We start from the raw sequence: 14,019 nt of genomic DNA, 5'->3' as shown, positions 1-14,019 counted from the left end.
CCCTCAAAGAGGCTAATTTTCAAGTTGTTGATCTATATTTTCTTCTCTTTTATGATATGGTTACATAAAATTTTACCTGCTTATATCTGAGAACCAAGCTAAAGAGGGTGTGAAAGAGGGCATTCATCTGTTGGTGCACAACAATATAGTGTAGAAAATGCAGTCTCCTCTTTCTGAATTTCCTAGGATTGGGAATCCATTTAAAATATTCAATACCCACCTCTGAATTAGAGAAGTAAGGCATGTTGTCAAACTCTCTCGATTCAAGGTGTATAATTTCCTTTCGAACCTTTAGAGGGACTGAATAAAAAAGGTTGTAACCGAATTCCATCCAAATAAGCGTCTACTTTGAGGAGTAGAGTTACTTGCACGCCCTCATTGATTTTCCATTCTCTATCAAGGGGGCATAGTCATAGAGAGGAGTGTATAAACCACACTAGCCTAACCAACACAAAGACAAACTGGACAATACCCCAAGTTTTGGACCCTTGACTTGAGCAAGAGAATTTCGTCACCAATGTGTAGTATTTGGAATTTGTGGACAAGAAATTGCAAGCTATAAACCCAAACGACTATTGACAGAGTAAAACCAAAAGTTTTGAAAACACAACCAAAGCAATAGCTATACCCAGAATCTTGGACCCTTAGCCAGAGCAGAAACTCATTGTCACTATGGGGATGACAAACACTAGTCGGACACTCTTGGTTACCCTTCAAGGAATATATATATATATATATATATCTATATCTATATATATATATATATATATATATATATATGACAATTGTAGAAGTCCACAAACTAGAGACCAGGGTCGACCACAAAACACAGACCTAGGCCAAAAGGGACAAAGACCAGAAACATTAAACAATGAAACCCCCAATTTCCCTACTAAATTGTAGGAGAAAGAAATATTACTAAAACCATATGGAAAAAAATCCAGGATACCATACACCACAAACCAAGACAGAACAATTGAATGAGATACCTGCACAATCAGTTCCTTGAAGCGTCGAGGTAGGTAGAACTACGATCAATTTGAAGACCAACTATCATAGGGCTGTGCAGGAATATGATAAATAACAAAAGAACATTGATTCCCTTCGAAAAAGCAGAAAAATGTGAGAGTGTTGTGAACAAAATAGAACTTTCCCATAGAAAAATGTCGACTCCTCGATTCACAGAAAGGTGGATTCAAATGACCCCAATGCACAATGTATACCATGACAAAGTAATATAACCGAAGGTGAGTAGTTCATCTCCCCACCAACCTTGATCACAGTATACTTTTTCCACCCCATGCATTTATAATGATAGGATATAAGAGAATGTTGCGAGGTGGGAAATCATTTTCATGCCACATTAGGACTAGGAAATGACAAGTGTTAATGTGGACATGCTTCTTAAGAAAAACATTCCTTGCTTGTTGCAACCTTCCATTAATGATCTCATAGCATACATCACCCAATTCCTCATATGAATGATCCAATCCTACCATGTATACATCGCCCATAATTACAGATGTCAGGCCAGGTAGTAACTCCTCAAAACAATTCATTGATTTCATTTAGATTGGTGTTTATTATATACATGAGGGAGAGACTGTTCATTTCATCTCCTGGTGACTATTTATATTCTCCATTATTTATTTACATCAATTTCAGTTATTCACCCAATCCTGATGATTAGGTGTCAACATTCCCCCCCTTAATCCGAAGGGATGTTCGTGAGTCCAAGCATCATTCTGAATCTTTCAAACTTTTCTCTTCCAAGCGCTTTGGTGAAGATGTCTGCAATTTGCTTGTTCGTGGAACAATGGCGGAGATGGATTGTTTTGGCATCAACATGATGTCGAATCAGATGATATTTAGTATTGATGTGCTTCATTTGATCATGGAACTTTGGGTTCTTGGCCAACTTTATTGCAAAGGTATTGTCAATCATGAGTGGAGTTGATTGTACTTGTTTTACCTGCAAATCTTCAAGAATTTTCCTAAGCCACACAATTTCTTTTGTTGCCTCAGCTGCTGCCACGTATTCTGCTTCTGTTGTGGAATGTATTGGAACTAATTGTTTGCGTGATCTCCAGGAGACAGCTCCTTATCCAAGACTCATAGCATATCATGAAGTAGATACCCCGGTTTCTTTATCTCCATCGAAGTCTGAATTAGAGTATCCAATCAAGCTGAAGTCGTCCACCTATGTATACTTGATTCCAAAGTCTTGAGTTCCCTTCAAGTACCTTAGAACTCTTTTTGCAGCAGACCAATGTCCCTCACAAGGCTTTTGCAAAAACCTGGAGAAGATTCCAACAACAAATGAAATGTCTGGTCTGGTAGTAGTTAGGTAGTTGAGACTTCCTACAAGCTGTCTATACTTTGTTGCATCCTCAAATTCTTTTCCTTCAATAGATGTGAGCTTCAATTTTTGTTCCATTGGAGTAGTAAGAGGATTGCATTTTGTCATGCCAAACCTGTTCAACAGATCTCCAATGTACTTCTTTTGAGAAAGAAATATGGACTTCGGATGTTGAGTTACTTCAATACCAAGATAGTAATGAAGATAGCCCAAATCAGTCATTTCAAAACTTTTCCTCAATTCCTTCTTTATGGATGCAATGTAGCTTTCATTGTTCCCTGTCATCAAAAGATCATCTACATATACCACAAGATATGCAACTATTTTTCCAACTTTCTTGACAAATAAAGTTGCATCATCAAGATCATAATTTTTGCAATTGAGTTTCAGAAGATGCTCAATTAGTTTTTCATACCAAGCTCGTGGTGCTTGTTTGAGGCCATACAAGGACTTCACAAGTTTGCATACTTTATGTTCATGTCCTTTCACAACAAATCCTTCAGGCTGGGACATAAAAACATTCTCTTTTAGATCTCCATTTAGGAAAGCAGTTTTTACATCCATTTGATGTACTTTCCAACCATTCTAAGTTGCTAGGGCAAAGAGTGTCCGGACGGTAGCCCATTTTGCTGTGGGGGCAAAAGTCTCCTGATAATCGACCCCTTCCTTCTATGCAAAACCTTTTGCCAAAATCCTAGCTTTGTGCTTGTCAAGTGAGCCATCAGCTTTATACTTGTTATTGTAGACCCACTTGCAGCCAATTGGTTTGGTTCCTAATGGAGGATCAACCAGCTTCCAAGTGTCGTTATTTATGAGGGCATCATACTCCTTTTGCATCGCTTCTTTCCATTCATCATGAGAGGCAGATTCTTTTAAGGAAGTTGGTTCAAAATTTGTAGACAAGTTCAATTCACAATCATAAGAAACATCCATATCATCAGGTGAATTAGAGTCATCTACATCACCTCCATTTTGCCGATTTGAATTTCTAGTTCCTGTCTTTCCAACCTCATCAGGATGAACACTTTCAAGTGTCTTTGTCAACCACTTTGGGGGACCTTTCTCAAATGGTCCAGGCTACTCCGTTGATTGAGTTGGGACTGAATCAAGATTGAGTCTCCCAAATCTATCAATTACATCACTTAAAGCATCATCCATTGTTGGAGTTTCATGCGGAGGAGAGAGTTCTTCAGAAGAAGATTCCACATGTTGATCTAGTATAGGAATCCCCCTTTCAAGATGTGGAATCTGACTATCAAATTCTTGAAATGATTTTGCATTTGCGAATCTATCCAAGCGATCAAGTTGCTACTCAACAACATTGTCAGTTTTGGATGATTCAAGAAAAATTACATCTCTAGATACAACAAACTTTTTATTGACTTCATCATAGAGACGATATGATTTGGATGTGTTTGAATACCCCAAAAAGATACACTTACGACTTATTGCACCAAGTTTGTTTTATGTACCTTTGGCATCAAGGCATAACAGGTGGAACCAAAGACCCTGAGATGCTTTACCGAAGGAACATGCCCATACCACATTTCATATGGAGTCTTGTTTCTAATAGCATTATATGGACATCTATTCTTTATATATGCAGCACATAGAACAACATCAGCCCAAAACATTATTTTTACATTTTTGAAGAAGAGCATGGAGCATACCATATTTAAGATTGTCCTATTCATTCTTTCAGCTACACCATTCTATTGGGGATTATAAGGTACAGTCGTTTGATGTTTGATCCCATGTTGGCGAAGATAGTTTTCAAATTCATTTGATGTGTATTCTTTTCCATTATCAGTGCGAATAGACCCAATATGAGATTGTGCATCATTTTCAATCCATTTATGAAAGTTCTTGAATGTTTGAAAAGCATTAGATTTGTTCTTCAATAAATAAACCCAACACATTCTAGTGTAGTCATCAATAAATGTCATCATATATTTATTTTCATTTGCAGAAGGAACATGCATTGGACCACATAAATCTGAATGAATGAGTTCAAGTTTTCTACGTGCTCTAGAATGTGAATCATGAAAAGACTGTTTGTTGTGCTTTCCTAGAATGCAAGCATCACAGTGCTTAAATTTCCTAGGAATTGTAGGTAAACCAACAACACCGTTTTTCTTCAACAAGCGGAGGCTATCATAGTTCAAATGTCCAAATCTAGCATGCCATAATAAACTTAATGGAAGTGTGCCTTCTTCATAATGAGAGTTGTATGAGAAATGTTGTGCACAAGCAGAGGTACCTTGTAGCTTGAGAAGCCTTTCTTCTTCTATTCCCCTCATGTCAAGTGAGTGGTCAGATGATTTTCTCACCTCAAGCTTGCCATCAAACATATGAATGGAGTGACCTTGCTAGCAGATGTGGACCAAGGACAACAAGTTTCTCTTCAGTTGTGGGAGATATAGAACATGATGCAGAAGAAAGTTTGGAAGACCAGGCAATTTAAGCCTGATTGTGCCAAGCCCTGATGGCTTGATTTTTGATTGGTCTGCAAAGTATACTGCTCCATCAACATTGTCAGTAAATTCTTCAAAAAAATATTTTCTATGAGTCATGTGGCAAGTTGCTCCTGAATCTAGCAACCAATCATTTTTCCAAGAAGCAAGTGAAGTATTGAATAAATCTTTATTTACTCCAATATTACATTGTGCCACAACATAGTGAGCGGATTTAGGTGCTTTACCTTTGTCTGTATCATTAGTTTTTCCTTTGGGTTGATTTCTTTGTTGCTCAATTTTGTCCCAAGGTAACTTGCATGTAGAGACATCATGTGATCCATTTATTTTGCAGCGTATGCAGTGCAAATCTACCTTTTCTCCTTGAGAGTGTCTGCCCCCCTACCTCTGAAATATCTTCCTCTTCCTCTTCAACCACCTCTTCCTTTGAATGAATCTCAAACAGGATGATTTTCTTTATGAGCAAGGCACACAGCCTCTTCAGAAGATTCAGGGGCTGTCTTCTTTCCAAAAGCTTTTTCTCTTTCAGCAAATTTTTTCACAAGAGAGTCAAAGGTAATATCTTTAAGATTTCCATTTGCTTGTAATGACTTAAGATAATTGGAGTAAGTAGGATAAAGTGACTTGAGAAAAGCAATAAGAGGAATATCCAAATCAATCTTAGTGGCTTGGATATCATGCATTATAGACTTCACTTTGGATGCAAGAGCAAGAGGATCATTATTTTGCAATTCAAGAGTGAAGAGTTTAATCATGAGTTGAACAACTTCAAGTGCAGAATGTGACTCATAGAGTTCTTTCAGCTTTTGTAAGGCTTCGAAAGCAGTTGAAAATGGCGTAATATGGCTACCCACCTCTTCACTTACAAATGTTGCAATTAATGCATAGGCTTTGCTGTTCTTGTTTTCCCAAATGGCGAGCTCTTTGTCTGATGTAGATTGTTCTGGTTGTTTGTCTCTGTCTCCAATACACACTCCTTTCCACAACTCATTGAAAATGAGGGTGTGTTTTATCATCCGGGACCACTCAGGATAGTTCTCCTTGCCAGTGAGAATTATTCCCACAATGGATATGATTGAATGCACACTGTAACAAAAACTTTTGCTGCAAAATTTTACTCCTAATGGGAAAGAATATAATTCTAATATGACTGGACAACAAATACCAAGCCGAGGTATGGTGAGTGTAAATATATGGGCAGCGTAAATATATGGGTGAATTTACGTAATACAAGAACTATGTAATATGGGAGCAACGTTAAAGATAAGCCAACACATTAATACAGAGCAGCATTAAACACTTTCCAATGTGGATCTCCTTGCAACGTTAATCATATAGATAAGCAATGGCGGTCATGGAGACATTTCAACGCATCATTCAATGATTAAACACTCTGTATGAACCATAAGCAGTGTGCAGTCAAACTCATAGTCACGATTTGCAGAGTTTATACATTCTAAAGACAATTGAACAACATAGTTCCAACGCCCATATTAATATTTACATGACATATAAACCAACTCAACACACAATCAGTTATACGACAATGCATCACTTCACTCGCTCAAATGAATTGAGAGTGCAGGTGAGGATGATTTTCACAAACCAATGCAGCAATGATGACAACGTATATCAACGTATATCAAGAGCCTCCAAACACTCTTTCCTCCAGCGTTCAAAAGACTTCGATGGCAGCGTTAACAAAATATGGGACAACGCTCCAGAGCAGGAGACACATGCTTGCGTTAATAATCATATAAGCAATGTACTCGGGGCTAATTAATGCCAACCAGATTGTTGATCACCACAATTTTTTTTCAGCCTTTCGACGGCTGCGGGACTGAGGTCCTTCAAGTGAGACGGAGCCACATTAGCATTTTCAGGGCACCTGCAACGGGGATTCAACAAAATTGATGAGTTGATGGGAATTGAGATGATCGAACAACCCTAATTTTGTCTGACGAGTATTGGAGACAGGCGAAGGAGGGTTATAGTGAAATATGGCATATATTATACAAAATGTCAATGTCAGATTCCGCGATTCTAGCCCTGAGGGACGTGTCAACTGTTAGGAGAGAAGATGGCAGAGAGCCTAGAGAGCGCAGAGAGCCCAGAAAGCGCAGAAAGGACAATTATGCACAGCCTAGGGAGCGCAGAGGGCAGATAATGTCAGAGATTTGCAACAACGACTGTGGAGGGGGCAGTGGACAGATTGCAAGAAAATGGCAGAAGGGAGTTACAAGACTAGAAGGAGATGCCAAAAATGGAGTTGGCTTTGATACCATGTCAAGCCAGGCAGTAACTCCTCAAAACAATTCATTGATTTCATTTAGATTGGTGTTTATTATATACATGAGGGAGAGACTATTCATTTCATCTCCCGGTGACTATTTATATTCTCCATTATTTATTTACATCAATTTCAGTTATTCACCCAATCTTGATGATTAGGTGTCAACAACAGAGGAAACGAGGAATGCGATGAAAGGAATAAAACAAAAACTTCCACCAACCTCCACCAACCCCACCCATTTATGAGGAAACAACATAGGTTGGTAGCGTTTGTCTAAACAAACGTTGTCCTCCCACGTTATAATGATGGGAGAACAAATGTCAAATATGACACACATACCTTGTGGCCGTGGTGTCCACCCCCATCGGGAATATATTATTTGAATTTAATTATATAATGTTTTTTTAATTAAATCTAAAAAAAAATTATAATTACTTTTGAAATATATCTAAACTCTCTATCACATTAAAATATATAAGATATAAATAGTAGTTATAGATTAAGATCCATTTTACCATATAAATTAAAAAAAAAAATTTGTAAGCATATTTAAATTTCATTAATATGCACAAACACTTAATACTTACAATATAAAAAGATTTTTAGACATGGATATTCACCCCCACTTTACTATGGACATTATTAACTTGCAAATAGGCTTTGTTACAATACCATGGATCAATACCATGACTCATCAATACCACATGTCTAAAAACCATCTCTAATTTCACAATCAAAATATTTTATAAATAATTTTTTTAATGTAATTTTATTTCAATTTTGCTCCTAGTGTGGAAGAGATGTTGTAATGTCCTATTATGTTATGTTAGCTAAAAAATTTGACTCTGTCAAATTACATAAAAATAAAAATAAAATAAAATAATTAATTATAACTATTAATTAAAACATTTTGACATTGAAATTACATAAAAATAAAAATAAAATAAAATAAAATAAAAAATAAAAATAATAATTATAATTAATAATTAAACTAGCTTAAATCTATCTTAAATTTGGATGTATCAAGCTTCCAGCTGATCAAATCTTTAGACGTGCAAATCTTTTTTCAATTTTTGCACTCAAAAAAGATGTTTGTGAGAGATTTGATCCTTTTTGGCCCTTGATAGATCGAGAGTTAATGTTTGCACCTCGAGAGATTTGATCCCTTTTACAGTTTGAAAGATCTGGAGTTAAGATGTTTGCACCTCTAGATATTTGATCTCTTTAGGCGCTTGATAGATTGGGAGTTAAGATGGATCTAGAATGGTATACAAACAAAGTTGTCCTTCAGGGTTTCTCTATAGTTTTACATCTTATTTCTATACATTTTTTTATGTAAAGACTTGCTTAAATTATAGTGGGCATGATTAATATATTATTTACTTCAGTACGAACTATTTTCGAAATTTTTAATTTTGGGTGGTTTTATCCCAAGCTTAACAATATAAAAAACAAGAAGTTTGCAGCTTGACAGATTTGATCTCTTTAGGCGCTTGACAGATTGGGAGTTAAGATGGATCTAGAATGGTATACAAACAACAGATTGGGAGTTAAGATGGATCTAGAATGGTATACAAACAACGTTGTCCTTTAGGGTTTCCCTATAGTTTTACATCTTATTTCTAGACATTTTTTTATGCAAAGACTTGCTTAAATTATGGTGGGTATAATAAATATATTATTTACTTCACTATGAACTATTTTCAAAGATTTTAATTTTGGGCGGTTTTGTCCCAAGCTTAACAATATAAAAAACTATTACACAAATATTAAAAAATCATAGCATGAATATTACAATTGTATCCATAAATTATAGGAAAAAGTCAATAAAAAAATTATCTACGTGGTATTGTATTGTGCAAAAAGTGCAATAAAGCTTTGAAATTATAATTCAATAAAGTATTTTAAAAATATCATTTTTTAATAATATTGAAAAAAATATATTTATTTTTCAAAATTAAATATTATAATTAACATTCTCTCGGTGAACAAACCCCTACCAAAAAAATGAACCTGTCTAACAGCAAGAGTAACAACAGTAAACAAACACCTACCAAAAAAAATGACCATGTATTAAACCTGTATAACAGCAAGAGTACAGCAGTAAACAAACACCTACCAAAAAAATGAACGTGTATTAAACCTGTATAACAGCAAGAGTAACAGCAGTAAACAAACACCTACCAAAAAAATGAACATGTATTAAACCTGTATTGCATTCCCATTCCAAGTCTTAGTTGACTTGGACATTATTTATCTGCATTTACATTGTGGATGTTATCTTTTCAATTTTGTTGAGAGATAGCAGTCATCGAAACCAACTGCCCTTGTGGTCACTATTGCAGTGGTGTGTTGAAAAGAAAAATATTCCTTGAGAAAATTATATAGACCTGACCCAGAAGATGCGTAACTATTAAAACCCACGGGAGCTTTTTCGGCGATGAAATCAAAATTACAATTCAAATGAATGATGATTAGAGCCCATCATTTTCTTTTAACTTACTTATTAAATGCAAATGTAGAATGAGCATCATTCGGAATGGGTTCCAGGTATAAAAGAAATCCCACGTCTGGCTACTGTTAATGCGGGATTATAGCTCTCTCCCACGGATTTACCGGCATAGACAAATGAAAAGCCGAGATCTAAATATACCCTAGAAATTTTCTCAATTCGACTCGTGTACGCCCCAATTTCGCTCGGACAAGCGAGAAGATCGACGGATTCTCCAATATATTTCATGTGCTGTTGTGGAGGGTCGCTGTTTCCATCGACGGAGGCTCCGCGGATGCCTGCAATGGTCGCGTTGGGTACCCATTTCCTACCCCTGAATTTTGTTGAGGCCGATAGGATTATTGGGTTATACTAGGTTTTGGGCTGTAGGCGCATAGCCATGGCCACCGGTATGATAGAAGAATACCCACTACGGGATTTATCTCGAGGACTCCTTATGCCCACTTCGTCTCAGGAAGCAGAGATTCATCTGGGCTATGGACATGAGGATTCTGATAAACGCAGGCACTTGGGTCCAAACCATCTTTGTAAGCCCTCTGAGAAACCTGGGCTACTGAGAATTCGTGGCCAGGGGAGGAAGCAGGATTCAGAAGCAAGCCCTATGAATTTAGGGCATGAGCTTGAAGTAGCTGTGAGTTTTATCTGCGATGAAAACTCGTTGTTGTCTGATAGGAAAATTAGCAGGAAAAGAAGAAAAACTGAAAATCTTGATATGGATGGAGAGATCTGGGGTAATCTGCCAGCTGAGCTTGTGGATACGGTGATCGGGTACCTACCTGTTACATCTTTGATCAGGGCTCAGCTGGTATGTAAGCGATGGCGTTCGTTCGTTGTTTCACCGTTATGTTATCATGAGTCTGATACACCATGGTTGATGCTGCAGAACAAGGATGGGGATGGGCGATGGTTCTTTGATCTGGCATTGAATAGGTGGCACAGAATTGAAGCAAGGCCTTTTCAGAGAACAGTTTGCGTTGCGGCATCAGGGGGTATTCTGTGTCTGCATAAAGAAGATGGCCGGTTTGCAAAACTTTATCTTTTTAATCCTATCAGCAGGGACCTGATTCGGCTTCCTGCGCTCAGTGGGCATGTTAAACTGGCTACTTTGGCTGTGAGTCCTAATTCTATGGACTACAAAGTATTGGTTCTGGTGTTAGGAAGGAATGGCCTGCTGTTGAGGATGCACCAATCCAATACTAGCAGATGGACAAATTCAGATTTTCATACTTCTTCTAAGCTGCTCAAGGGCGTTATTGATGCCGTTTTCTTTGACGATAGGCTCTACTGTATAACCCACAAGAATTGGGCAATTCTCAAGGTATTCAATGTGCGCGAGAGCGAATGGAAGGATTTGGCTGTGAGGAGGCCGAGAATTTTTCATGTGAACCTGAAGAAGACGCCGCGATTATACTTGGTGGAGTCTCAGGGTGAGTTGATGATGGTTTTAAGGATCATAGGGCCATGGTGGGAAGGTCCAGAGGATGAAGAAAGTGGCACCGAAGGTTCTGAGGAGCCCTTAGATATGCACCCGCTGGTTAGAAAAAGGGTATGGATATTTAAGTTTGACTCTGCTAGGATGAGCTGGACTGAGGTGAGTGAAATTCAAGGTAGGATCTTCTTCTTGAGTAGACTAGGGTCTCGATCTGTTCAAGCCACAGGGAGAGGAAACTTGATTTACTTTACTGAATCGGACAGAAAAAGTAGTGTTGTATTGTATGATGTGGAAAATCAGAGCTGGGAAGAATTTCCTGCCTGTCCAGTAGCTCCTGATCCATCTTCATGTCTTTATATGCCTTATCCCGGTGAGGGTGTATGGTTTGAACCTCGAATGAGTTAACAATTTCGCTAATGCTGGTCTTCTCTTGTAAACCCAATTTTTGTAAATTTCTCTTGCAAGATCTTAAATGCAATTACTTTGTCCAAATCTTTTCAACAACGCGGTGGACAGGAAACTTTCCTGAAGCTAACTCATTTTTTTCCATTGTTGGTAAACTTAGTGATTCCTCTTCTTAAGATTTTAGCCTATATGTTGGTCTGCTATTGAATGTGTTTTGCTTCAACTAATCGTTTGCATGAACTTGTTTTAATACTTTTCATCGTGACTTTGATGTACTTCTGTAATGCTTTTAGTGTTCCGGGGTATCCTGAAAAATCAATTATCGTGAAATGTCTCATTATGGGATTAAAGCACAGGGGTAACTACATCCTAATGCTTGATTCTCAGCTGTTCAGGTTAGTTTTCATTTTGACAAATGTAAAATGTTTGTTCACATTGGTTGACGAGCAAAGTGAAATCTATCTCTATTATGTATGGTTTTTTAAACACAATAACGAGGGGAATTTCGTGTTATAGAAATTGAATCAGTGGATATACTCAATGCCAAGATTCATGAATGTTTATCATCATGTGATCTGCTGAAACGAAACTTAGAAGAATATGACACCATGTTTCTGCTGATTCTTCCCATGCAAGTGCTATTATGATTTTCTTGCAAGGCTGATATTCATGCATTTTGAGGATGTGGTGATCTTCTTGTCTTTCTTGTTAAATCTATGGCCTCTCTTTGTAGATATTTTTTCCTATAATACTAATTCCATTTTCAGTCCTTGCAAGGAAATAAAGACAAATTGGTACTAAATTTCTGCATCTGATACCAAATACCGCTCAAATAAGACATTTATATGTGTACTTTTGACGAGACAATTTATGTATCTGTTGCAACAGTTTATATTGTTGAGTTCCCAGTCATTGAAATAATTTTTGTGATTTTTGTGATGGATATAAGATGAGATGTGCATTGAAACCAAAATATCTTTTTGATGAAACATTTCTCGTCTATTGCAATTTGTGGAAATTTAAAGTGTTTGGTATGTGTTATATTCTTTGCAATTTTTTTGCAGGTGGTTTGCCCATGGTTTTGCACATGGTTTTACACAGTGTGGTTTTGCTCATGATTTTGTAGATCTGGTCAAATGAACTACGATTATGTTCTAATCCAGGGTTAATGGATTGGGGGTTTATGAATGCTTTGGGATGTATATAATGTATTGTAACATTGAATGGAATATAATGAAAAATCAATCTGGTTGTCTTGGTTTTGAGTTCCACGAGAAAAATCTGCGTATATTTTCTGTTTTTGCCGTTGTATATTTTCTATTTTTAAGAATTTGTTTGTAGGTACTATCTGTACAGGGTTAAAACCTACAAAAGGTGATCTCTCATATACACGAAAACAAACAAGTTTACTTTTGATGATTAATCATATTAGATGTTAATACGATAAATGAAAACAAATTTGGCATACATATTTCTTCCCATTAGTTATGACCAGTGTTTTAAAAACCGTTTTGAAAAACCGGTTACCGGTCAAACCGGCCGGTTAGCAAGCTGGCTGGTCCGAACCGGCCAAAAAACCCGGTTAGACCTTGCCTTTCGCCGTCTTTTGGGCCCTAACCGGTGAAAACCAGCCAGTTTAGGATGGAACCGGCCGGTTTTTGGCATGCCCACTGAATCATGCAAAAACTTATTTCTGGGCATTAAATCTGTCATATGATAGAGACTAAGGTGCCATATTTTGAAGGAAGTAGCGCTGGTTATCTTGGAGATCAATTTATTAAAAGGGTAACTTCTCTAATGCAAGGAAAATCACTCCTGGATAGCAGATTTCTCTCTGCAAGCAGACTTACTAAATAGCAGCATTCTCTGTATTAAAACTACAGCCACCTTGTGCCATAGCCACGACAAGACAAATATATGTTTAAGCAGCCCAAAATTCACATAATCCACCAGGCCGAGTTGCTTTGTTTGCTGGGCAGTGGAATGGTTTATCATTGGCAACAGGGTAATAAAAAGACTTCAAGGAATTGGAGGCAGAATACCTCAGCTCTGAGCGCCAAATCTTCTTGTGCAGAGACAGCAATCAAACTCAGTAATCCCTATTTTCTACAGGCAAACATTCTCAGGTTTCCATGATATTTTGTAACCAGATTTGACATGAGAATCTTTCCTTCAGTTTTTAATAAATAAGTGGTGAGTTGCACATGCTTAATATGCTGTGCATATGATGCTGAGGTTTTCTATTTAACTTGCATGCAAAATATTTGTCAAATAGTGCTGCCCTTTTATCTATAGGCAAACTGTTTGAATAATCTCTTTGTCAAAGTGGCTGTTAATAAACTGTTTGATGAATTGTTTCAATGAGTTAATGGACCATGTAGTGGTTGGATGTATGATAAGTGTTTGACAGAAGGCTTCAATGAGCATTTTGATTATTGCAAAAGTTTAATTTGGCACATTTAGGAATTATTATATTGGCTGATTGGGCAATCCCTAGGGGTATTAATTCGCACATTGGTGGGAGTCATTTGGTGGCCAGTGTCC

The 14,019-nt window shown here is 37.2% G+C and overlaps 1 protein-coding gene across 1 annotated transcript; it reads left to right on the top strand.

Annotated features, from left to right (window-relative positions):
• Positions 1 to 9,547: 9,547 nt before the first annotated feature.
• On the top strand, positions 9,548 to 13,403 carry LOC149247195 (F-box protein At3g56470-like). The gene has a single exon (XM_089458147.1). It carries the CDS (start codon positions 10,018 to 10,020, stop codon positions 11,473 to 11,475), a length of 1,458 nt encoding a protein of 485 aa, XP_089314273.1. The 5' UTR covers positions 9,548 to 10,017; the 3' UTR covers positions 11,476 to 13,403.
• Positions 13,404 to 14,019: the final 616 nt, after the last annotated feature.

Source organism: Pinus tabuliformis, chromosome 7, assembly GCF_031772625.1.
Source record: "Pinus tabuliformis cultivar Carrire ecotype Pingquan chromosome 7, CPIR1, whole genome shotgun sequence".
NCBI classification, from domain to species: domain Eukaryota; kingdom Viridiplantae; phylum Streptophyta; class Pinopsida; order Pinales; family Pinaceae; genus Pinus; species Pinus tabuliformis.
This window is presented reverse-complemented; position numbering and strand designations above follow the sequence as displayed.